The sequence below is a fragment of the Aptenodytes patagonicus genome, chromosome 3 (genome assembly GCF_965638725.1).
Source record: "Aptenodytes patagonicus chromosome 3, bAptPat1.pri.cur, whole genome shotgun sequence".
In the NCBI taxonomy this organism is placed as follows: Eukaryota; Metazoa; Chordata; class Aves; order Sphenisciformes; family Spheniscidae; genus Aptenodytes; species Aptenodytes patagonicus.
Window position 1 is genome coordinate 95,355,086 of NC_134951.1, and position 26,252 is coordinate 95,381,337.

The following is a 26,252-nucleotide window of genomic DNA, read 5'->3' on the forward strand; positions in this document are numbered from 1 at the left end:
GGGACTATACTACTATAGAATAATTTTGGCTTAGTTAAAAATGAGAAAAAATAAGCTTTGTGGGGGAAAATGTAAATCTCCAAGCTGAACATATCAGAAGGCCTAGGTAAATAGGGCAGAGGATTTCTTAGTAATCTAATTATTAAATCAATGTGATTTCTCTAGTTTGGCTTTAAGAGAATACAGCTGGCAATGGTAAATAATAAAAAATATTAAAATATTCTGTAACTGGTATACGATAATAAATACACTTGTCTGTCAGAACTGGAGGGTTGATTATTTCCCCATACATGTTTTAAAATAACTAAAAAAATGTTTTTTCTTGGGCTGATCCAGTCTCATTAAAGGCATGTAATGGTGTAACCAGTCAAGAATATATGCTGATAAGGTGTTTTTTTCCCCTGACTTGACCTATGTGACTAGGTTAACAAATCAGACTTATTCATGAAAGACTGTAAAGAGCTGTATGCAAGTCTGTGAATAGTAAAGCTGATTGCCAAGAGTTTCTCTGAAGGCTTATGGGCAGTAGTATAACTTGTAAGAGGTATTGACAGTGTATTGATTCAGTTTCTGAAAAAAGATTGAGTATGTGAACTCTTATTGCTGTTTGCTGTCCTCTCCTGATGGGTTGTACTTTGGTGTTGGAGTTCTCTAACATGGCTGAAGGGCAAAGATTCTCAGAAGAGCTGCATCCCCTGGAGTCATACACGTTAATCAAATGTCTGGTATTTGTAATTTTATTTTTGCTTTACTGGGAATAGCAAAACAATTTTTGTGACAAATCTACTAAGAAATGTGGCTGAAAGTTTTCCTCTTTTTGAAGATGAACTAAAGTCTTCTTTTAGGTCTTCCTTTGAACCTGATGTGTTCAGGGCAATTTGTACTACCTTGACCCATGGAAAGTGGAAGTAAAATGTGATCATCATAGTACATGGAATAATTCAAGGATGTATGTTCAGATTTTACTGCCATTATTAGCTGGAGTTACAGTTAGAGAGACAAACACCGACACAGTAAATTGAGGAAACAAATATAGGAGTGGATGGAACAAAGCTGAAGTGTAGTAGATGATAACCAGTTCCATAAAATGCTAGAATTGCAATTGAGAACAAAACCTTTGTTGTTTTTACAAATCCAGTTATCAAGCTATCCATTATTTTAGGGGGTTTATAAGAGAGGAAACCTGTTTTTTTTTCCATTGTCTCAGAAATCATCTTGGTTATATTTCACAGAAAGAGATAAGAAGACTAAACAAAATGCTGTCTAAGCAGCTCACCTCAAGCCTTAATCAAGTGACTTTCTGATTACTGAAAGTATTTGGTTGTGTGACTGTCCATTAGCATTCCTCATGATTTCTGTAGGCTTCTCTTTTATGTTAGGTCAGCATGTATTGTATCCCATATGATAATTTATGAAATCCTACAAGGCATTATGTGGCTCTGAACTAATAGTTTGGTAGTGCATATGAGCGGATCCATATATTCACTTGGTTTCTTACCTATGGTCCTATTCATTTAACCTCTGTTCCTATAGAAGAGTAGATGTCTAGGCCCCCGAAATCGTTTATAATATCCTTCTATGTTAATTGAGTGATCTGTGATTACCTGAATGTAAATATTTAGCCCAGTGGACTCTTCTCTCAAAATTAAGCATAATGAAATACATTTTGACAATTTGTAACTTGCATACTTTTGTGCTAAAGTGACAAATGCTCATGCCTTAGAGGCTGTATTGGATGTAAATGGCAGGGTTTTGGCAGCAGTGGGGCTGCAGGCATGGCCTCTGTGGGAGGAGGCCAGGGGCTGCCCTGTGCCAGACACAGCTGCTTCCAGCTGCCTTTGCAAGGGACCCATCACAGGCCACAGCTGAGCCCATCAGCAGAGCTGGTGGCACCTTTGTGAAAACATGTTTAAGAAAAGGCAGAAAATGCCAGGAGGGAAGGAACATGGAGAGAACAAGGGAATGGAGAGGTGGAGAGAACAACAGAGGGAAGAAGGGAGGGAATAACAAGGTCAGAGGACTAGAAGGTGCTCTGTGGTGGAGCAAGTACTTCTCTGAAGGGCCTGTGGCCTGTGGATAAGCCCACACCAAAGCAGGTACACCTCTGAAGGGACTGTGGCCCATAGAGGACCCATGCTGGAGCATAGGACAAGAGTGAGAAGGAAGGAGCAGCAGAGAGAATCTGCTGTGCACTGACCCTGACCTTCTACACTGCTCGTTGCCTCACTGAAGGGACTGCAGCAACAACAAGGGGGAAGGAGAGGAGTCTGGAATGAAGCTGAGCCTGGGAAAGTGGGAGGAAAGGTTTTTTAATGTTTGTCTTCTTTGTCTCCCACTACCCAAATCAGTAATTAAATATTTATATTAATTGGCAATGAAATAAGTTAAATTCCCCAAGTTGAGTCTGTTTAGCCCATGACAGTAACTAGTGAGTGATTTCCCCTTCTTTATTTTGACCCATGACTTTTCTTGCTCCTGTTCCTCCTATTTTATCCCTCATTGCACTGTGAGGTGTGGGGAGTGAGCGAGTGGCTGTGTGGGTGCTTGACTGCTAGCTGGGGCCAACCCATCACAGAGATTACACTGGTTTGGGGTAGGCAAATGAAATGGAGTAGGTGAAACTTTATCCCGTGGAGTCTGTAGAGCTGTGGAGCCACCAACATCCTCTCTGCAGTGTCTCTTGTTAATATGAGGTTTGGCTTTAGCCGCCCATCAGCAGCGTACACTTAACCATCCCCCTGTCCTCTCTCCCTTTGAGACACAGACATCCCACTCTGTTTAGTGTCTTTTGAAGTTCCCCTTTGACCTAGAAAAAGAATGAATCAAAGTAATAGGGTACGACAGTTATTGTGGTTTATTGCATAACTACTGTCTGAAGGTGTGTAGCAAAGGTGAATGAGTACTGGTGAGTCACATCGGATAAGCCCAAGACTCTCATATTTCATTTTCATTCCTCCCCTGCTCCCAGCAAGGCTTGTGTCTTGCATTCACGGAGCAGTACCTCAATCTCTCCCTTGTTCTGTGTCCCCGCTCCACATGACAAATGTCATCAGTATGCCAGATGTGCCATCCTGCAGCCAGCTGCATGTGACGGTTGAGGTCATAGACTGGGACAGAAGCAGTGGCATTAGGCTGCCTGACAGCCCAGCATCACTGCCCTTTCCTGCCTAGCACAGCTTCAGCACGTCAGATGCTGGAGAAACCCGGCCACGTATGCCACTTGGTCAGAGTTTTCTAGAAATGGACTTGTGTGTACCATAATAAATAAACTGGTACTGACCACCTACAAGAAATATTTAACTGCTTGGAGAGGAAAAACTTCAGGAACCATGCATTAGGTAACCGAGGACCTGTGTTGACTTGAGCCCAAACAGATGTCTCAATTACACCTGTGTAGGCAAATGTCCAGCCGTTATGTGTCCCAGCTGGGATTCTTATTATGGTAATTACACTAATGTGTGTGGAGACTAATCACAAGAAAGGGCCTCATTGCGAGAGCCTCCACTACATCTACAGGGTAGCAGATGAACTCTGTCCCGAAGAGCTTGTGCTGGACATGAGCAAGACAGGATAAAGGAAAAAGGTGTAGCAAGGTGAAGGGAAGTTACCCTTAAACCTTCCCGTGAGACCCTCAATTTCTTCTCAGCTTCTTTTTCTGCATACTGGTACTGATTCGATTTCCCTGTTCAGCTGCTCACATTTAGCACTTTTTCTCCAGCAGCCAGGTGGAAGCCATTTAATGCAAACATTCAGTGATGTGTTGTGTAGGCTTGGAGGAGGGGGAGACGAGGGGAGGTCTGGCTTACTTAAACCCCCAAGAATGTCCTAATCTTGTAAAGAATGTGAGTTTCCTGTGTGCAGGCCTCTGCAAAGTTTATGGATAAACTGAGACCCATAGAGGTGCCTCTGTGTCAAATTTGAACTGTTTGCATGTGGCTCTATTTATTGTCCCTAAGTAGAAGGAAAATAGCCCACTTTTAATTAATGAGGAAAATGCTACATGTACATTTACTTTGGCTTGGCTAAAAAGCTGTTTAAATTTCATTTAGCTAAATAAATATTAGTCTGTATGTCAAATTTAAGCCTATTTAAACCCAACTTATTGGTTTAGCTTGCACCTGTAACCAATATAACTTGCTTGAAATCCATGTGAAAGTGCCCACACAGGGATTTGTGCTGGCTTGACATTTTAATATTAGTTAAACTGCCGTAACTTGTAGGTGTGGACCTCCCCTTAATAGCCTCCAGCAGTAAAAGTGATGTCTTTTGGTTTTACTAACGACAGTAGCCAACATTTAAAACTTGACTGCATGCTGCCCTCTCTGTTCACACCATTTGGTGCTTTTGCATAAGACCACAAGTTTGCTGGCAGAGTATCCTGTTTCTTTTAAACACTAATGTATTACACCTGACCACATCTGTCTCAAAAGCTCACAGCCTACACACTTGTTTTAAATACATCTATCAAGACAGTCCATGGTAGTGCCACCTCAAGACTTCCAAAATGTTGAACACAAAATGCAATTACACTGCACAAGAGTGTTAAGGAAAGCCATCTGCTCAAAGTAACTGTCTGTGTGCGTGTGGTGGTCGGGGTGACGGCAAGACTTGGAAGGGACTCTATGTTTTGTAATTCATTCCATCACGAACTTCTAACCTCTGGGCACATCACTGCAGATGTTTCTGCTTTCCCCTTAAGTAGGAAGTGTGCATCCCGTAATGGTAATTTTTCATGAAATAAAGCATGACATGCCTGATACCACGACTTGGTTCATAGGAATGTTATGGTTGTATCTATTACCTAAATGAAGGGGGTCCTTTAGTCAAAGCTGTAGGCTTTGAGGGAGTGCTAAGGTCTATATTGATCATATTCCTACTGCCGTAGCCTTCACCCATCCCTGACTATCACCCTGAAATCCAGCATGTGGCGGGTTACCAGCAAGACTTGCAGTGGAGTCTGTCATTTCAAGTGGCCTGATTGAGAAATGGGAATGGGTAGCTGCGGAGGATTGTGTGCCTCCTGTGTCCTTAATAGCCTCTGTTAACCACAATAAACCCAATAGGATTTATAATTCCATTATAAGGCAAAAATTTATTTTTTTCGTTTCATTATAGTATGCAATCATTCACTAACTGTGTGATCTCATTGCGTGAGCTCTGTTTTTCTTATCCAGCTTTCCTGAATCCTACTGAAACAGCTGGATGGCAACAAGATGTTTCAGAGTTACACTGGGAAGCACCTGGGGGCAGAGATTCTCTAGGTTATCTTTATTTGGAAGTCCAACTGCACCTTTGGCAATCAATTTTTTTACTAGTAACCACTTATTTCAAAAGTTTTTAATTCTTTAAATGTAGAAAAGCTCTGCTATGATTTTTTTTTCTTTTTTCTTTTTGTGCTTCTCTTGCATTGAACCATTGGCCAGCAGAATATAATTTATTTAATTTATGTAGATGAAATTTATAGTTGTATTTTACTCATCCATCTCCAGAGGTGGGGTGGTGGTGTGGCTGGATACCATTGTTGCATGATATAGACAAGATGTTTATTGTTCTAGTAGAACAGCAGTGCTTAATCACACAAATAATGATGTAATGGTTGTGGTTGTTGGAGTCTGCACTCAAGAGATGGGATATCGGATTTTGGCTCAGCTGTGGATATGTGGCTTAGCCCCAGTCAGCCAGTTCTTCCTCCAGTGGAAATGTTTTATTCTTCTTTTAGAAGCAGTATGAGAATAAAACACTTTAGTGGTCAGATAGGCTGTTTGGGGGGATGGTACTGTAACATTAGGATCTAGGTATCTACTAGTTAAGTAGTTGTCATATAATTAAAAAAAAAAAATCCTGCAATTTTACACAGAGCATTACTTGTTAATTACTATATGGCTGCCTTTATACTGTTGCCGACAGAAGACAGAGATGATACTCTCCTATGCTATATATTATGGAGGATGGTAATACTAACAAAACTGAAAAGCCAGATCAAATATCTTCTCTTCCTACATTTCATGCACAGCAATTTTCAAGGGCTAGGTGGAAAATGCAATAGCTTTTCTCAATTCTATTTTTTTAAGAGCTGACTAAAAATATTTTGAAATAGCCAATGTAAAATTAATTTTCCTCCTCTTGAAAAAAAGCTAAGTCAGATGAAGTTGGAAGAGCTAGATAGCTGGCTCTGTGAAAAATTAAGCCAGTAATTTAAGCACTTAGAGAAGGATTTTGGGATCATCAAAAAAGACAAACATGCCCAAAGTGGGATTCTAGCAAAAGTTAGGTGCCAAAGTACAAAGTTGTGATCTTGAAAAACACTGCTCAGCTGCTGGCTAACTCTCAAAGCAAGTAAACCAAGCGAATGCTCTACTTACTTTTTTTCACTTTAAATACATAAACAGTCTTGGGAAGAAAGACTGAACCTGGGGTAACCCTGGCTCATGTGTGGCCTGACCAGCAGTTTAGAGAGCCACATATCTCCCTGCATCCTCTCTCTGGTCCATTTCAGACAACATTGGTTTTTGCATGATGGCACAGCTCCAGCAGGAAGGGTTGAGGCTGCCCAGCCTAGCCCCAGAGCTAACTGTTAGGACACCTTCTGTTACAATGCCAAGCATGGGTTCAAAACCAAGGACCACTGGGTTACCCACCTTCCCCTTTTTCTTAGGTGAGTGCTCTGGCTGCTTACTGTTGTGTGAAAGGAGTAGTTTTCCCCCCGATTCATTGCAAATAGGAGCTCTGTGCAATTCCTGGAAAAACAGACATGTTCCTTCAAGAGGGGGTTCTGCACCACCAAGGGGAAAGTGCTTTCTTCCGTCTAGGAGGAAGGCACTGGTGGGGCAGGACTGACTGCTTGCACCTCTCTGCTCATGTTTCCTGTTGGCTGACCTGGGCTGCGTGTGTGCACTGACTTGTAGAAACTCCCTGCTCAGTGAGCTGTGCTTATTTCATGCAGGGTCTTTCTCTCAGCCTCAGGGAAAAGTGTCTCATGTCTAAGTCCTTTGTTGGATGGGATGAGAAAGAATCTGGCTGTAGACACCCATTTAAAACTAATAGTATCTTTGGCTGAATGGTACATTTTGAAGGTCTTCCAAGCAAAACACTGCTGCATGCTTAGAGCAGCCTGAGCCCTGCAGGACTCTGAAGCTGGGTATATAGAGAATTAGCCAGTGCGGGGCACTTTTCCAGGTGCTGGGATGCAATACGTTGTGCTGCTAGAGGGTCCCTGACCAGTCAGTGGTCTCCTAAGTGGATCTGAGGTGCAGGTGGGAGTTAGCATAGGCCAGCCATGGGCAGTTTTCACGTGCCAACTCTGTCTGGGAGGTTGAGAGACTTCACTGGCGTAGATAAGGGCCAACCTCTGCTAGTTGGCCTCGGCATCTGGGAGGTGATCTGGGCATGGTCAGTTCAGTAGTGCAGACCTAGCCTGAATGAGCAGCATTTTCTCCTCTTTCTAGGAAGTAGGAGTTGTGTCAGGATATGTTGGCCCTGCCTTTTGCTGAGGAAGGAGCACGCACACCCATGCTGTGGCTGTGAGCTGGCTGGCTGAGGTGGCACCAGCAGGGCCAGCAAAGCTGCCACTGCCTGGTGTCCCTTGGGTGGCTGGACCGCAGTGATGTCTGCAGGGCTGCAAGCTCACAGGGACCTACCTCAGAGCACTCTGTGCTCATTGTAACAGTGGCATTTGGGAGCGGGGCAGGGTGGGTTAGTAGAAAGGGTGAAGGATGCCAGTCCTACCAGGACTGAATTTGCAGTACGAGGTCTGTGGTATGGTAGGTTTGAAAAACTTGATATTTGTGGGTGAATTAAAGCAGGTATGTAGTTCATCAGTGCTTTGCATGACCAACATTAAAAAGTTATGTTACGTGCAACAACTTCTGAAAAGAAATTTCCCAAATTCCTGCCTTGTTTCACTTCAAGGACTGTTTTAGCTCTACTCTTGGCTTTTTTTCTAGAAAAGTTGCTGGATGTACTTTGTTATTGTTTGTCACATTTCAAACACTTTTTATCTTTTTGTGTCAGGCAGTAGTGGGGCTTAGTCACAGATAAACAATAAAATACTGATTTCTTCTCTTCTTTAAATATAACCTGTAAAATTATTTCTGAAAACTTGTAACAGAGTATTTTGTGCATCTTTCAGATAAATGGATATTTGATAATTAAATGCATAGTAGATGTATGGTACAATTTAGAAGTTTCTGAATGTGTTCAGCTTTCTGTGAGTGTTCAGCTACCGTGGGAAGATTTATTTTAAAAAGCTGCAGGGACTGATCTTAAGGTTCTTTGAAAAATCGCCTCCTATTTTAATGTTTGCTATGAACTTCATTAAACACTTTATGCGGTCTGTGCCAATTAAGACCATTAGCATTACCATGAACCAGTAACCTTAGGGGAAAAAAAAAAGGTTATGCTTAAAAACATAAAAGCCGGGTTATTAACAAAAAGTGACTTATCAAGTGTAAATAAAATGACCTGAACAAAATGTGCGTCATTGTACATGCATGCCCTCATTTACCATCTGGTTTCTGTTTTATGACCATTGCTATGGGTTTATTTTGTGCTAGTGGACAAACAATTGGACAACACGTAAAAACACAAGCTGGAATATAGGGAAAGCTTACGGCAGTCTTTCACGTGCTCTGTATTGTGTGGGGAAAAAACAGTTTATAGAAAAGATGAGCTGAACTGTAAACATTGCATCCTGATAAGTCTTCCATGTAGTCATATAATTATGGTTTCTTTTACTTTCTTCAGATTTTCCTTGAAGTCCAGCTAAGAATGCAACCAACAATAAAGTGAAAAAGCTGTGCAGCTGAAGAAACATCCTTCTACTTGGTGAAAATGTCTGGGTTTTTTTGACAAGATTAAAGGACAATGGGGTCAAACACACTTGGGAAGGCTGCAACGTTAGATGAGCTTTTGAACGCTTGTATTGAAATGTTTGGTACGCTTTTTCAATATTTTACTTTGCTGTTCTTGAAATTCATCTTATAATATAACCCCTGCTGTTCTCTGATTGAGCCAGTCTTTCCCTTGGCAAACATTTCTGTTCTGTAAAATTTTCCATGTTTCATTTTGGCCCAGAATCACACAGGCCAGAATTTTAATCACATGCATACTGTATTAAATGTTCTTAATACAGATAATGCACAATGGTGGGTTTAGTGGTTTTTAAAATGCTGGCCTTCACCAAGAGAAGTGTTTAGTTGAATTATTCAAGGAGTTATTTCTGGCATTGATCTTTGTCTTGAGTGGTTACACAGCTGCATTTCTGACCAGTCATTTTTTTGAAAGGTTTTCCGAATCATCATGCAATAATTGGCAAGACTATGACTTAAGGCTCATGTAATCTTTCTACTCTTATTAAAATATGATGTACCAGGTTTGAGGGAAAGAAGTGATGAAATAGACCTTGATCCATAACACCATTAATCATGACATATGTCACATTGCAGTCAGATGAGTTCATGGATGGGCTTAAATGCTTTGAAATGGGGCCTTAATTCACAGAGCTACATTTAGATTCTCTTGAAATGCAGGACAGCTTTTGACTGGGATGAGGTATTGATTTTTTTTTTTTCCTTTGTGGAGAGAAACAAGTATCTAAAGGTGAGAGAGATGAAATAATTAAGGGGCAGATCTTGCTACTGAGTGTAATGCACACCCACATACCCATGTTTGTAGACCACTGTCAAACCTGTGTTCTAAATACCTAATGAAAGGTAGCAGAGCCCATATACTTGTTGTCTGTTGGAAATCATGCCTCTCTTCCTTGTATACACACTCTCTTGACAAGTCTAGTCCATGTGTGGTTCTCATTTCACACATGCATATCGACTAGCGTCTTTTAAAAGAGTGTCAGACAGAAAATAATCTAAGATTGCAGATGTTGAGGCACGCTGATGGTCAGCCAGCATGCTAGGGAATAACTCTTTCTGCAGTTTCAGTGGCTATGTTGCAAAGACGCAAGGATCTGTACAGCAGCTGGAGATGGGGCCCTGGGCACGGATGTGAGGTGTTGCTTTGAAATTTAATTCCTCGAGGCAGATCCCTTTTTTAACAATGTAATTGTTAGCATAAAGCTATAAAGCTGCAGTAAAAGAAATATTGTAAGTGGTTGTACATAAATCATCTCCCTGCCCATTTGGTGGACTAGTTTTGGATTTGTTCTTTGGATTACTGGCAGTCTCTTTCTGTAATATTTAGCATAGTGCTGTCCATACCCCGTTTTTCTAGCTATGGCCTGTTACCTACACTGATTATTTTTTTACCTACCACTACAGTCTAGCAGTAGTTATCACTGAAGGAGCATTTGTGTTCTTTGGTTTTGTTTCCTACCTATTTGGTAGATAATGACCCAACATTTCCACTTTTGATCCTTTCTCTCTGACTCCACTTGAAGAATAAAAGCTTCTCTCTGTTCATGAATAATGTGGTTAACTCACTTGTTTCTCTTTTGCAGATGACAAAGGGAATCGGTGCTCCAGCCATTTGCCAAGAACCTTTCTTTTAATGCATCGGTGGTATCTGCCTTCCACAGAGCTGGCTGGCAAGCTTCTGTCCACATATCCTTTCAGGAAGACTTGCAAATTGACGTTACAACATCAAAAGCAGATTGTTTCTGTGACTGCATGTAAAAATGTGTCAATTAATTAGTGACAAACAAGGCTTAGGGGTGAGATTTTTTCAGCCTAAAAGGTGGAAGTCTGTGAGCTTCTTTCTGCTATTGCTTGTGGACTTTTTCCATACGTACAAGTTTGCTGAGGCATAGTTTGAATTAACTTTGAACAAGTGGAAATATATTGCCAAGATAACTTTTCAAATGTGTAATGGCCGGCTGGCCTTGGACTAGTATGAACTTTCAGTGGTAGCTAAGCACCTACATGTCATTTATACCTCTTAAAGTCTTCAGTAATCAGAAGTGTTACCGTATTTGGTTAACCAGAGCTGGCAAGAAACTGTTCAGCAGAATATTCAGAATAGTATAATAGAGGCATTTTTGCTAGGGCAAAAAACAAAGTGGCATCCAGGAAATGGTCTGTGTCCCCTAAGATGCAGTGAAAGTGAATGAAATATCAGAGCATACTGTGGTTACCTCTGGAAGAAAAGTTTGATACTGTTTTTTATTCAGCTGGTCTAGTGTCTTCTGTGGATAAAAACAGCATTACTGAATCAAGGCACACAAAGCTTTCTTTAACTAGCCTACGTATAGAGATGCCAATGGGGAGAATTGCAATGAATTCAGATTAAAAATCTGCTATTTCATGAGGTAAGCATGCTTCTGGTCCTCTAGCATTTTGGTTTTATGCTTCTGTGAATACTATCAATGTAATTTCTTTTTGTAAAGATTAAAACTAAACCATGGAAATATAAAGCTTTTCTCTTTTTTTTTTTTTTTTTTTAACTTGATCTCCAGTCTATAGTGAAGAGTGAATGTCTGTGCTTTGAAAACAATTGTTTACGTTGAGCCATCCAGCTTTTAAGACACTTCACTTAACTGTATTCACCTAAAAAGCTCATTGAAAACTTGCACTATGATCTACCTGGTGTTTGAGTGTGACATTTCTTAGAGGGAGACTAGTTCAGTGCCACACAGAGGGGAGAGACATTTTGCTTCAACATGTAACCTAGTGTGGTAGAGGAAGATTGTCTCTGGGCTGTCGGCTTCAGTTTATGCAATCCCTACATAATTTATGACGACAGGAGTGTGTTAGTGATGCCAAAGCTATTACAGGTCAAGTATGTTCTGATCCTTGCACCGACTGTCTCTGACCTTGTTTCTATGGGTAAGCTTTCATGTGTTCATCTGTGCTCGTGTAGGAACATCTCACTGTAAAAGAGAAAGTATGAATTTTTAAGCTAATATGATATAACCTGTTTTCCTCAAACAAATGCTTTTTCTTTCTTCCTCTGGACTAAGTTATATCACTGTGAAGAAAGGGAGAGAGGTATTGAAAGCAGGACTGATAAAGCCTTTTCCATACCCCCTTAAATAGCAGAGGAGACATCTCGTTTACATGGTTATCATGGTAGCACTGCCACTCAAATTCACATTTTCATTTTCATTGAAAAATCTTTTCTGAGCAGATAAAGTGTCTCACTTAGACAAGGGATAAGTGCAAGTGTCATTTGGGTGTCCTGGCAGCGTGAGTCAGGACACATGTGTGTGCCTTGTGTGTGTCACCTGAGGCATCACTTTAATTTCACATTTCAATAGAATGCTGCTGTGTTGTGCGTGAGTTAACTAAAAGAAATTATATGATAAAGTGTCTTTTGCCACTTCAGTGTCACAGACAATCACAGCAGCAAGAAATTGGGGTAGTCCACCCTCTCTGCCCAAAAGCCATTGGGTCTGAAATATTTATAAGTCCTATTCAATAAAAAGTGAGTATATATATGCGGCCATGGAATGCTACACCTGAATCCCTGGGCATCTCTAAACCGCTGTCTGTGGATTTCAGATACTGGATTTTGGAATTTCCTGCGGAGTTTAACTTGGATCTTGGGCTGATTCGTTTGACTGAAGAGTTTCGAGAAGTAGCCAGCCAGCTTGGATATGAGGATCACATCCATCTCATTGATATCTCCAGCATGTAAGGATGTTATGAGCTTCAACATCTTTCTCTCTGTCTCTAACAGCAGAATTCTAGTTCTGTGCAAAATATAAAAATACTAAGAGCCATCTTGATCTCAAGAGAGCAAAAAAGCAGTTACAAAAAGATTATATTGTCTTCTAAATCTGAACTTACTAAAAATTTGAAATTCTAGTTGTAGTGTCACAGTAAACAGAAGATTCTTAGCTGTATGTAAGTTTTTAATATAAACAGGAAAGAAATAATTTTCCTGACAAAGCTAGTGCCAATTAAGTGATTAATATTACTTTTTTCCTATCATTTTTCATACAGAATGACAAGCAATGCAGTGACTGGCATGTTGTGTAAATCTTGCACTTTCTCAGGGAAGCTTTTTTGTTTTCTCATCAGTAACCTGTTAATTTTTTCTAGTGGCTTTCTGTGTCCTTCTTTGCTATGATTTAACTGGATAATCTTTAGCATTCACATTTGTAGTTTTATTGCATCAAAATGATTACACTACCATTTCCTTGACACGCTGAAATCAGTTACCTTTTAAACATCAGCAGACAGGCTCTTGTACCTCACCTGATATTGTAGATTTTCTTTTAAAATAAAATATGTTTAGTGATTTTTCCTTATTTAAAAATGGCATAGTAACCTGGAAGGACAGCACTCCTAATCTCAATGAGGGTTGCAAGACTTCCTGCAAGAACAGTACCAGTGAAATCACATGAATATTGCCTCTTAAATCTTCATTTTAAAATAGTTAGCAACCTCTTTCTGCTCTCTGAAGTGCTTTTACTGTATATGGGTAGGAATTATTCCATTGCTTGCAAGCAAATAATTTGCCTTTTTGTCCACCCACTTCTTACTGTTTTGTTAGCTGTGTGACTGACAGTTTCTGTTGTTCCATTATTTCATGGACCTGTGGTCTTACAGAGTAAAAATTAATCCTTGATGTTATTCAAGTCTTTTTTTATTCTGTATCAGAATTTGGTGTGACCCGTTCTTAGATTCATAGACTCATAGAATCATTAAGGTTGGACAAGACCTCTAAGATCATCGAGTCCAACCGTCGACCCAACACCACCATGGCCACTAAACCATGTCCCTAAGTGCCTCATCTACACGTCTTTTAAATACTTCCAGGGATGGTGACTCAACCACTTCCCTGGGCAGCCTGTTCCAATGTTTAACCACTCTTCCAGTGAAGAAATTTTTCCCTGTGTCCAATCTAAACCTCCCCTGGCACAACTTGAGGCCATTTCCTCTCGTCCTATCGCTAGTTACTTGGGAGAAGAGACCGACACCCACCTCGCTACGACTTCCTTTCAGGTAGTTGTAGAGAGCGATGAGGTCTCCCCTCAGCCTCCTTTTCTCCAGGCTAAACAACCCCAGTTCCCTCAGCCACTCCTCATAAGACTTGTTCTCTCCATTCTTCTTGTATTTCCAAAGCATTTTTTAATTATGGCTTCCTGTATCATAGAGAAGAGTACGTTGTCCTTTTGCTCTGATAGAAACCTGCTATTATTTATCATTTGCAGTAGCACCTCCGAAACTCTTACCTTCTGTTATGCACCTGAATGGGTCTTACTCTGAGTGTTTGTTATGTGCTAGATGTCACATATCAGAAAGCTCATGGTCTTTCTCTTGGTAATTTTATACTACATGTGCAAACTGTGGGCTACACTCACATATATCCAGACAGAATTGAGAATTATACCTATTTTTCTGTTGCAGTCCTTCCTATGACTGGATGAGAAGAGTTACACAGAGGAAGAGGATTTCCAAGAAAGGAAAAGCCTGCCTGCTGTTTGACCATCTGGAGCCCATTGAACTAGCTGAACATCTCACTTTTCTGGAACATAAATCTTTTAGGAGAATTTCTGTAAGAAGCCTACAACTTTGTCACTTGTAATTAGGAGCCTGTCCTTAAAGAGTGTTCACATGGTTTAACATTTATGACTTTTTTCCCTCCACATTTCAGTGTACTAAATCTTTATAATCCTTCATATGATGTACATAGCCATGGCTGCACCAGCACTTCCTTGATCTTTTTAATGACTGATGCTTTTAGTGACAGAAGTTAAATTTGTGGATAAATTCTGGGCAAAAATTACTGGTAAAAGCTGCTGCAGCCATGTGTTGCAGCAATTGATTGAACTAATATTATTGTTCAAAATCTTCAGGTGGGTTTTTTCCTCTGAAGAAAATAGTTAATTACTTTTCAGGAAACATCAGAGTCTTCGCAATGAATAATTTTTGAAGAGACTGAAATATATATAGTCCTTCTGTAGTCTCCATTCACTCCCAACCACTTCTTCAGAAACTGTACTTTCATTTGTGAACTTAGGATCAGAAGATAATTCAGGTTGGAAGGGATCTTAGGAGGCCTCTGGGCCAACCCCCTGCCCAAAGCAGGGTCAGCTCTGAGATAGACCACATTCCTCAGGGACTTAGCCAGTCGGGTCTTGAAAACCTGCAAGAACAGAGACTGCACAACTTCTCTTTCCTCCTTCTCCCTTATTGGCACTGAGGAAAATTCAAATACAGTTGCTTCTTTTTACACAGGATTGTACATGAACAAGAGGTAAAAATGGATGAAAATCAAAGTAGAAGCTAAAGCAAAACAAATGAATAACCCAAATGCCAAAAGAAATGCTGATTTCTGCTGGCAAATATCCATATTAAAAGGTCACATGATGCCACTGTATCTGGTGGCAAATGGAAACAGTAAGTTCTCAAGATGACAAGTTCTCTTCGGCAAAAAAATGAGACTTTTTTTAAAGTGTTTAGGAGCATGAAAGAAATAAAGCTCCCAAACTAAGAAAAATATATGAGGTTTTTTGTTTGTTTCAAGAGAGGAAGGAAAAAGAGATCAACGAGAAGCTGAGAACAGCCTAAATAGAATCGTTTTTGACGTCATTTAATAATGTTCAAAGGTTTATTACTCTAGACTTCAAATCACGGGAAAACACCCTACCGTGACCTGTGCAATGCTAACCTCCAAGAAGGAGGGAGGGACAAGAAAAAAGGCATGGATTTCTAACTAGACTTAAGATATATTTTAATTACTTTGGGAATTCCAGAAAGAAAACTCAGACCTGCAATGAATTTTCTTTTTTCCTTGTTGTTTCTAATTTGTCTGTTAATTCTTCAACTTGAATTTTCCTATCATCTCGGATATTTCTCTGCAACCAATTAGAGTTAATTAATCTTGTACTACTTATTATCTCAAAGCTATGTAGTTGTAGAAGATGATTAGTCTGAATCCTGTCTTTGGTTTTACCTATTTAAAAAAAATATGGGGGAGAAGGAAGGGCAGTGTTAACTATAACAGAAAACATTTAAAAGTATCTGAACACTGAAATACTGTTTATCTGTAGCTCTGAGACGACCATCTGCTGTGTAAGAGTATATGCCATTGTATGGTCTTCTAGCAGGCAATTTTTGATCAGCTAAGACCAAGAAACCCATGTCAGCTGGCATTGTAAGCAACTCCCTACACAAGCTAAAGTTATGTCATAAACTTCTGAAAATCTGTCTTTAAGGGACAGCTGAAAAATGTTTTCCCAACATTTAGGGAAATCTAATTCTTGGGAACCGTAGCTCTCCCATGTAGAACCATGTCCATGAACACACAGGGACTGAACAATAACATCAAAAGGAGCAAGATTTATCAGAAGTAGCTCCTTGTGCGACAGAATTTTTTTGACATAGGAGGAAGAAAATGGGTGCATAGTTAGCTTCTTGGGATGCAGTTCAAGCTCCTGTGAAGAGTGACAGAGTTCTTATCGATTTCAGTGGGGCCAAGATTTCCCTCTTTACATCAACAATGGAGTGGGTCAGGATATTGGAGTGGGATGAAAGCTCTTATTTATACGCTTCTGGCTTGCAGCACTAGATAATTCCTATAGGGTATCATGCCATGAGGATGTCAAGTAAAATTACACAGAGTATAACATTGTAAATATTGAGTAAATTATGGGGAAGATAATTCCATGGAAGTAGTAATCACGCTCATCATGCAGGCTCCTGTATTACCTGACACACAAACACTAAAGTTTTAAGTTGACATTTAAGTAAAAAAACCCCAAAAAACAACAACAAAAAACTTTTAAGAAAGAACTGATGTGCAGTTCTCAGACTCTGCTGACCCTGAGTCTTGGCCACTTTCTAAACAAGAGGAGCTTTCAGAAGAAAAAATGATCAAAGTTTCAATTTGGTTCTTAAGTTGTCCACCGTTTTACTGAAAATACCTTTCCTCTGTTAGTTCACAGACTACCAAAGCTATGTGATCCATGGCTGCTTGGAGAACAATCCTACTTTGGAGAGATCTATTGCTTTATTTAATGGTATCTCCAAATGGGTCCAGCTCATGGTTCTCAGCAAACCAACACCCCAGCAAAGGGCCGAAGTAATCACAAAGTTTATCAATGTTGCACAGGTAAGCCTTGCATATGAGTCTTTTTCTTCCAGTACAAAGCAATAATATAAATAGAGATTGCAGTAAACAAATTAACTGGATGCCCTTTGTGCTGTTTCCTCAGTGAATAGCCTGTTCAACATCACTGCAGGTTATTTGTTCAGGTGTGGTATGTCTGCATTTTTTAACTAGCAGACATAACTATAAAATAATTTTTCTTTGTTGTATTCTAGTTGACAGCTTTCACTATTGTGTGTTTCTTGTGGAGCTAAGCTAATTTAAAAAAGAAATGCCGAACCATTCTGTTATGTCTCCTGGTTTAGTGAATCCTGCTTTAGCAGTGATAGGTTGTCTCCTTTATCTTGTGTGTGACACGGGATAGCTGCCACATGTATTTCCTTGATTTTTAATTATGCATGATCAATCTCTCCTGCAGAAGCTCCTTCACCTCCAGAACTTCAACACACTGATGGCAGTTGTGGGAGGTCTAAGCCACAGCTCTATTTCTCGCCTGAAAGAAACTCATTCTCATCTGTCTTCAGAAGTCACAAAGGTATGGTGGACTCCAGAATATAGACATACTGAGCAGAACATCACCCCTCTGAGGTCTGATGGGTTCTGCAGTGCAGGTGTCTCACTAGCACAATACTTGGATCATGGCAGGGCATCCTAAAAGGCTCTTTGGTTGCATTCCTCTCTGTGGAGAAGGATCAGCTCACAGAGATCCTCTGCTTGATTGCCTATGCCAGAGAGGAAATTAACACTGTCGACACCCTGACATAAGTTGTGCTCATTTAAAACAGATTAAGGAAATGCTATGAATGCTTTCACAGAGACTTGCTTCTCTGGCTATTTGTAGGACTGGAACGAAATGACAGAGCTGGTCTCTTCCAATGGAAACTACTGCAACTACCGCAAGGCTTTTGCTGACTGTGTTGGCTTCAAAATCCCTATTTTAGGAGTTCATTTGAAAGACTTGATTGCTGTCCATGTCATTTTTCCGGACTGGATAGATGAGAATAAAGTTAACATAGTGAAAATGCAGCAGCTTTCCATCACCTTGAGTGAACTGGTTTCCCTGCAAACTGCCTCTCATCATTTAGAGCCTAATATGGATTTAATTAACCTGCTAACCGTAAGTATTGAGCATGTTTCAATTCACTTCTGTTATTCAGATGTTGAATGTCAGTAGGAATATGTATATCTATAGAGATAAGTGCACATTGTTATCCCAGTTTTGTAAAAGTAAAGGGAGAGAATACAAAACAGAAACAGGTTCATATGAGGTGTGAATGAAGTCAAAGAGAGTTTTATTACTGTAGTATGTGATGGTTGGAAGCAGCAACAGGATTGTTATCAATTAATTATTTTGAGGATGACAGAAAGAGGGCTGTATTTGTGTTAGGAGAAGTAAAAACTAGGTTCTGACTGCTTAGAATTGAGGCTTACATTTCCTGTGCAAAGATCGGGTGACATGTTGACATGGGGACACAAGTGAAATTCCAGCTTGGCATCAATCAGTTCTCGCTCTCCTGTGCTTTGTGTGCGACACAGTACTCTTCCTATCCGGTAAATAAAAATGCTCTTGAACTGTGTTAAACAGCCCCTGCAACCCCTGCTCTTTCCCCTCTCCTTCCCCCTTGGCAGTGGCTACATTTGGGGAGGTTTGAACTTGCACTCACAAATTACAGATAAGGATTTGAATGTCCCATTTCAAACCAAAGGAAAGTGAGATTGCAAAAAGACTGAATAAAACATTTTTTTAAAAAAAGCTGCAACTGGCAATGCTAAAAGGAATTAATTTTCAGTCTCCTTTTTGATGTGTAGGCAATGAATATCGTTTTGATAAATACTGCACTTTATTTCAAAACATACTGAGGTGTGGAGCCTGAACCATCAGGCCAAATCCTGTTTCTACTGAAATGTAGTCAGTTTAGCACTTATCTCAACTGCAGCAGCGTTTGACCCAGCACCACAGTTTGTTCAGGTCACGGGCAAAACCCAGTATCTTGGAATTGAAGATAGAACCTGTGAAACTTGAAAAAAAGGCATGTTGTTTGTTATAAAGCAGTTGATGTTGCAAGCAAATAAAAGTCACCTACTCACCTGAGAGTGGTCAGAAACATCTGAAACACTACAAGTATGTAATCATTTTATGCTGTTTCTGTTCTTGTTATTTAACTTTGTCTTTCAAATCGCTAATCCAGACTGAAAGAGAGTATCTTTGGTCTCCTTAAATCAATAGAATTCTCTTAAAAATAAACTTAGAACTAAACAAGGTCTGTGTGTAAACAGGACAAATTTGAGAATTTTTCCAGCGTTCATTTTGTTGGATTACATGAACTTGTCGAGACCATGTTTTTCTCCAAATTTCTTTTTTCTCTTTTAGATGACAGAAAAAAATCTAGATCAAAAGCCAGGGAAAGAATTTGACTATCTCTGAATAGCTGTGTCCAGAACAGGCAATGTCTCAGCATTGTCCCCCACTCCCTGGAGAGATGGGAACCAAATTGCAGTTTTTCCTCAGTCAGGTCACAGACTTGAGGTGACTCTCGTGACCTGGCTTGTTCTAGGTAAATGCCTTAACTGGAGGGCTATTGGGCAGGAGCCTTGGATTTTTTCCTTTCATGCTTTACTTTAAAATGCTCAAAAATGTGCCTATCTAGAAAGTAAGCAGAGGTTGTAGTTTGTGATGGATTTATGCTGGGACTGATCAGGTACAGAGCTTTACGCTGCGGAGGCTGACAAATATGAGCCTGAGGTTGGAGCTACCATGCTGGTGTGGATATACCTGTGGCTTCATTGTAATGAGGAATGGGAAAGTTTGGGGGAATAGGAAAACCTCCTGTTGCACCTGGTATGGAACAATCTGGGAACAAGTCCTAATCCTGGTTAGTGGGACAGGGAAGAGAAGGGACCGTGTGTTGCCCACTGCAACACCCCTTTAATTTAAATATTGGACTATAAAGGCAGATATTTATTATCTTGCTTTGTTTTTGTAAGGATTGAGAGTTGCTTTCTTATCTCATGCCAGTCTTTCCCTCCCTGGTCATTTTTGAAAGGTCACAGTTTCTTACAAGCTTGGCTGTGAGTAGGGGGAAGTGGAACCTCAGGCTTTAGGGAACTGAGCAATAAGAAACTGAGCCCAAAAGGGCAGACATTAGGCAATGTGAAGTGAGAGATGGAAGCTGAACTGCTGCTGACATTTTCATTAGCTGTTCTTCTCTCTTTTGGGTGGCAGCCTGCTTTCCAAAAGGAGCAGAAAGTTTCAGATTTTTGTAAGACCTTGCAGGTTCATATCCATCATTATATCAACCTGAGTTTATATAGTGTCTCTGTTTTTCCTTTTTTAAAAAATATTTTCCTTGTTTTGTTTGTTTTCAGCAAAATGATAGGGATTTTATTTATATTTTCATATTTAATTCAGTATATTTCATTTACCAGGAGAAGTAATTGAGTACGTGATGGGTACTTTTTCATTTACAATGCTCTGATGTATTAATTCCTAATATAACTCTGCTGACTTTGGTTACAGTTGAGCCAATCTGATTGTAAATAAATGAAGCTGCATGCTGCGATGTTGATTCCAGACCTGATCACGGGTTAAAATTAACTTGTGCTGCTTTTTATCTGTTAGCATGATTCCATGGTGGTACCTTTTAGTCATGATGGAGACAGCCATGGGTATCCCAGGTAGACAGCTGTAGGTATCCTAAAACCTTTCCAGGGTAATTCCGTCTTCATAGTAGTCACTGGAACTGTAGTTGTGGGTCAAGTACATTTGATAGTGTAGGAGTTCTGATTTAAGATGGTGACTCCTGGAAAACAAAAAACCAAATTTCTACAAAAAGTTCCTGGGCCAGAATTTTGGTACCTATCGTAATATGAATATTCTCATTTTTCTTCCAGTATGTAGGTTTTGTCCTTATCTGTACGTTTGAATACAATACTTTTTTTTTACAGTGGTCTCTTAAACAGTAATAATGAATTTACATAGTAGATGAAATGTTTCTGTCAATCTTTTTGTCAATAAGAGAGTTTTAAGTTATAGGCTGGGGTCAGAGAAAGGGGAGAAGAAAAGCTAGGATTGCAGCACAAAGCTGACAAGAACTGCTAACTAAAAATAGTTGACCTTGCTACGTGCAAACAGTCTTTTAGCAGGTTTAGCCTCCCTTGCTGCCAAAGTCATCCTCAGTTTTCAGAGCCTGAAGAAATAACTATTCTATTTATTGCTAGGTCTTCCCTCTCTAATGTAAACTGAAAAATTTTGCTCATCTTTAACTTACTTAGAGAAACTCCCTTTCAGAACTAGTAAATGTGTATAAACGCGTAGAGTGCTTTTCATTTGCCTGTGAATCAGCTGACCCAACTATTTGTTCACTTCTGCTCTTTTCCCATTAAGCTGCTTCTATCCGGGCAAGCTTTTAGTAGGTGTTTTGTCCTGATAAGCAATGTGTAAATCTCTTGCCTGGCCTCCATCCCTTTCAGTGTTGCCTTTTACACCACACTTAGCAAGTGCTAACAGCCTGGCCTGTGCTTGCTTGACAAGTAAATCACTGGGTGCCGGTTTGCTAGTCCAACAACTTGCACAAAAAGATAAAATGGGTATTTCACGGGCATGTGGGAATTTGCCCTGGTTTTTCTTTTCCTCGGTAGTGGAGCCCTATCCGCTCTGGGGGAGCTGATACCTTTCAAGTGGTTTGGAAATGGTGACATTTGGGGAGACTGTGTTAAAAGCTATGAAGTGAGAGCTTGGCTTAAAAGCTGGGGCGAGGGCTTGGTAGTAAACTTCAGACCACCTGGTCAAGGGTCTTATAGGCATTTTTCAGATGCTATTGTGCATATAGACCAAAAGGGTGAATGGGGAACAAGAGGTCTCTCTGGCTTCAGTGGTAGCTGCTGAATGATCAGCATTTTGGAAAGTTGGTCTTCCTCTTGCCTTAAATGTCTGCACACAAACTTAGAAGTCTGCTTCCCCTCCCCCCCCCCCCCCCATCTTATTGTCAGCATAAAAAAACCAGCTTCTAGCTCACAGAATTTGAGCTTTAAACAAGTAGCTGAAAGAAGCCAATATTTTGCATGGAAGTTAACATGCCACAAATAAGGCAAAGGTTTGCTGTATGGAGGGCAGTGAGACAGATGCCAGGTTTACCTGCATAGGAGATTGCAAAAGCTGAGAGGGAGCTCTAGTGATGCAAGTCCTCCCTTGTCATGTGTAAATGAGTCTGAGTTACATGGGCAAGAGAGGTAAACGTGCCGCAACTCAGCTGCCGGTGAGCCAGAGTGTGTTACATGAAGATGGACTCACTTCTTAGTGCATGCTTGCTCTTAGTCTGTGTGGTTCTTCCTCCTTTCCTGCCTTATTGGCCACACTCGCTCCATCTCCACTGACTCTGTACCTGGTTCTGTACCAGTCCCTGGCATCTGAAACCTGGAGCTAAGAAGTAGAAGTAGTAAAAGAGGACCTAAGCACGAGCTTGGCAGCGCACCAGAGAGGAATAATAGCTCTAATGGCATTTTCATCATTAGAAAACTTACATTTGCTAAGGATGCTTAAGGGATTTCCTTACCTGCTGTGCAGTATTTCTACATTGTTTTTATTTCACAATGTGAATAAAAGTCTGTGGGTAAATGTTTCATCACTTTCTGTGGATTGGAGGTGGATCTCAGTCTCTCAACTAGACTACAGTGTATTTATACTAACTGCATTAGAACTTATTTGGTGCCACCAGTTTTCCCCCCACTATTTTTAGGTCTCAACAGCTATTTATCTAACCTGTTCTGAGACTGTATGCAAATGACTGGAAAGTCCCAGTCATTTGTACAGTCTAGTGAAGAGAATGAGAAATATCTAAACAATCAAATTGAAAGTCACCATCCCTAACTTCGGTAAGTTCTACTTACAAAAAAAAAAAGCCGTGCCTTCCTGATCACTCCCCCACCCTCCTCAATCCCCCCCAAATGCTTGGAAAAATAGGACAGCAATGAAAGTCAAATTAGAATGGAAACTGCCACCCGCTGTAAAGGTTGTCCTAGGAAAACTCCTATTGCACCTTTATCCATCAGAGCAAAACTGTAAATAAAATATAAAATGAGAGCTTATATAACTGCAGAGTCATCATGCTTGTAATTTTTTTGCTAGTATTTGAAACTTTTGTACTAGACAATACCTTGTCCACTGTGTGCTTACACATTGTGCCTAATGAAGTTATAACTGCTGCTTATGATAAGGTCAGATAATTCAGGGAGGGGGAGATACAAACTTGCTCAGTAAATACTAATGCATTTCCATCCCCAAACCCACACCCTGCTCATCTGGCCTGCTGAGAAAACTGTGCTCTTTAGTAGGAACAGGGCAAGGCCTTTTGAACTAGCAGTTCTACTGTCAGTCCCAGCCTGACCTGATAATATCATGTGCTCCAACTGAGTTCTGTTTATTTTATACCACCAAGGAACCTAAGAATACAGTCACTGAATAACTAAGTACATGAACAATATTTGTTACAGCAGTTACTGGATCTACGTTCTCTTTAGGACAGGTCCTTACATTCCCCCATGACAGCAGCATGCCAGCTGGGTGAAGGAACCTGCAGGATGCTCAGGCTTTCACTGGTGCCCATAACCAAATTATGAAGCGCAAAAATCAGCATAGTGTTACAGCTAGACAAAATGAATAATGTAATAACCAGCCATCTAAAGCCATGTGTTCGCTCTGGGATGTGTACCTATCTGAGAAAAGGGCACAACTCCTGTCTTACTCATTGCACGAAATTCTGCCTAAAAGAAGGTGGTTCCTAGAGGTGGTTCTGCAGTGCCGTGTCGCTGGTCCTGCTTGTTACTAATTCAGCACTTCAGGTTCTCTAAAAATAACCTTCTGTCACAGTCATTTAGTCAGTAGTAATTCTATCTGCCGGCTGGGAAACATCCTTTTAACTCAATCTTAGCTTAATTGGGGATTTGCAAGATAGATGATAACTTCAAATCATGTCAATTACTCCAAAACCAATTAACGTAGGGACATGATCACAGGAAACATGCAATGTTCGTTTCCTCTCATTGCAAAACATTAGCCACAGCGTTGATTAGTTTTGTCCTTCATCACTCCAGAAGAGGAGGAGTTTACTGCAGACCTGCATCGGCTCAAGACCCCAGCTGCCAAAGTAAAAACAAACAGATTCATCTTACTTTAAGTGTATTTATGCCCCTTCTTTTTCCTCATTAAAACCTCTAGGGAAAAGAATGAGAACATGAAAGAAAAATCTTTCATTTATCTAAAAACAGAAGCTGAAAGGGAATTTGCCTTACTTGCTGAGAGGGGATCAGGAACAGGCCAAGCTGGGCTAAAGTAACTCGGATTGCTCTTCAGGGAGCACTTTGCTGCATCAACAGCGGTGCCAAACCTGGCCTGTGTCTCCTGGGCCTGTGGCAGTGCCCAGGGCTTTCCAGAGAGGCTATTGCTGCACGGGCTGATCTCTGTGGAAGAGCTGCAGTACTCTGGCCCTTCTTCAGGAACAAAATTTGACCAGAACACAGTCTGAAGTCCTTCTAGCCTAGCCCCTTTACAACTTCTTCCCTGCAGTTTTTGTATTCACCAGGTTATTTCTCTGAGATCTCTCATTACCACTGAGCTGCTAGAAGAAAGTGTTTTGCATAAGGGTGGTCTTTGGTGCCAATGTCCCTCTTTGGAGAAGGTCAGCACGCAGCCTCTCTCACTCGACATGTTGGGATGCAGATTGTGACAGCCCTCGAGTACAGCGCCTGCTCGGCTCGGTACAGGCGTGAGCAGCAACGTGTGCTCACCAGCCTGGGTTACGTTAGCTCTGTGAAAAGCTGCTTTCCCAGCAGCTGCACGCAGCTTTGGTGTGTATCCTGAGCTCTTGAGTAGCAAAATTTTTTTTTTAGCTTCAGTGGGAGGTATATCTCTGCTTACAAGCCTGTCATATCCAACCCAGTCTAATAAATATTACTGGTTTTCCCTCTTTCTCACACATAGCTGTCCCTGGACCTCTATCACACTGAGGATGATATCTACAAGCTCTCGCTGGTGCTGGAACCAAGGAACTCCAAATCTGTAGGTCATCTTTTACTGCATTTTGACTTATTGCTTATTTTGTCTGCATGCAGTTGATTAAATTTTTAAATGACAGTTAATGTGTTTCCTTAATCGTATTCACATAAAGCTTTTTAGTTTTTATGCTTGTATAGTAAACACAGTCACTCTTTATAGGTTTTAGTGCATATTGGGAGAAGTAAATAGTGAAACATGCCAGACTTCAATATTAATTATTTTTCAACAAAACCTCTGCAAGTCCTGGAAAACACAGTTCTGCTTTATGTGAAGATATCCTTTGTAAGTTTACATCAATTATTTATTGTGTGATCCTTACTTCATTTTCTGGATGCTAGTGCAGTTTTATAAAACAACACTGAGTCCAAAGATTTGTTTTAGGTAAGGCACAGCATTAGCTGTAGTGTTTTAAAAACTGTTTGCTTATGGAGAATTGGCTGTATCCTGGGCTCTCAAGCAGTGTTTAAACACCTCAGAATAGATACTACATTTTTTTAGTATGTGCAACTAAAGATAATGCTGCATTGATGCATTTTTCATTATGCTTTTCAAGTCTGAGGATATAGATAAATCTTCTCATTGATAGCTGAATTTCATTTAATGTATTACTCTCTCTTCTGTTTCCAAAGTTTGGGGACTCCTCTTCCCTCTGAGCATTTCATCAGTGCATTAACATCCGTATTACCTGTCATATGCAGCACGTGATGCTCTCAGGCTGAGCCCTCTCAAGTCTGACATCAGCAGAAACTAAGGGTGGCTGGAAATGCTTAGCAGGGTGTGAGACCAGAGTCCAGTAGTCCGAGGTGATTCGTTGCAGCGCTTTTTACGTTTTTGAAGTATTCTTAAAAGCAAGCAAGGAAGCAGAACCCCTTCATTTCCAATTATAGGGCTTCTCTGGGTTTTGAGATAGTTTATCACTCTTGGAGACCAGTCTGAGGACTATGTGTGTGTGCTTTCAATGGTGGATAATGAACAATAGTAAGGAAGCTATTGAATATTTCCATAGTCAACACTAACTCAGTTTGAACACCTGGGATTTCGTTACTGAGTCTCCAGTCCTTGTTGGATATGCTTTGACCACAACAGTTCCCATTTATCGCAGTAATTCTGGCTCCCTCGTGCTCCCATTACTGCCAGCAAACCTGATTTGTTACAGCTCTATGCTGTGGAAGGACCAATGGGCCACTACTGTAAA

At 40.5% G+C, this 26,252-nt stretch overlaps 1 protein-coding gene across 1 annotated transcript in view; it reads left to right on the forward strand.

Annotated features, from left to right (window-relative positions):
- Positions 1-26,252, forward strand: part of RASGRP3 (RAS guanyl releasing protein 3) — a 50,893-nt gene that overhangs the window by 9,920 nt on the left and 14,721 nt on the right. Inside the window, exons 2-10 of the mRNA XM_076334295.1 lie at positions 8,743-8,932; positions 10,451-10,553; positions 11,195-11,257; positions 12,450-12,581; positions 14,304-14,451; positions 16,837-17,010; positions 17,426-17,542; positions 17,849-18,124; positions 24,983-25,060. Of these exons, the coding sequence (XP_076190410.1) occupies positions 8,863-8,932; positions 10,451-10,553; positions 11,195-11,257; positions 12,450-12,581; positions 14,304-14,451; positions 16,837-17,010; positions 17,426-17,542; positions 17,849-18,124; positions 24,983-25,060 (1,161 nt within the window). The 5' untranslated portion in view covers positions 8,743-8,862. The remainder of the gene's footprint in view (positions 1-8,742; positions 8,933-10,450; positions 10,554-11,194; positions 11,258-12,449; positions 12,582-14,303; positions 14,452-16,836; positions 17,011-17,425; positions 17,543-17,848; positions 18,125-24,982; positions 25,061-26,252) is intronic.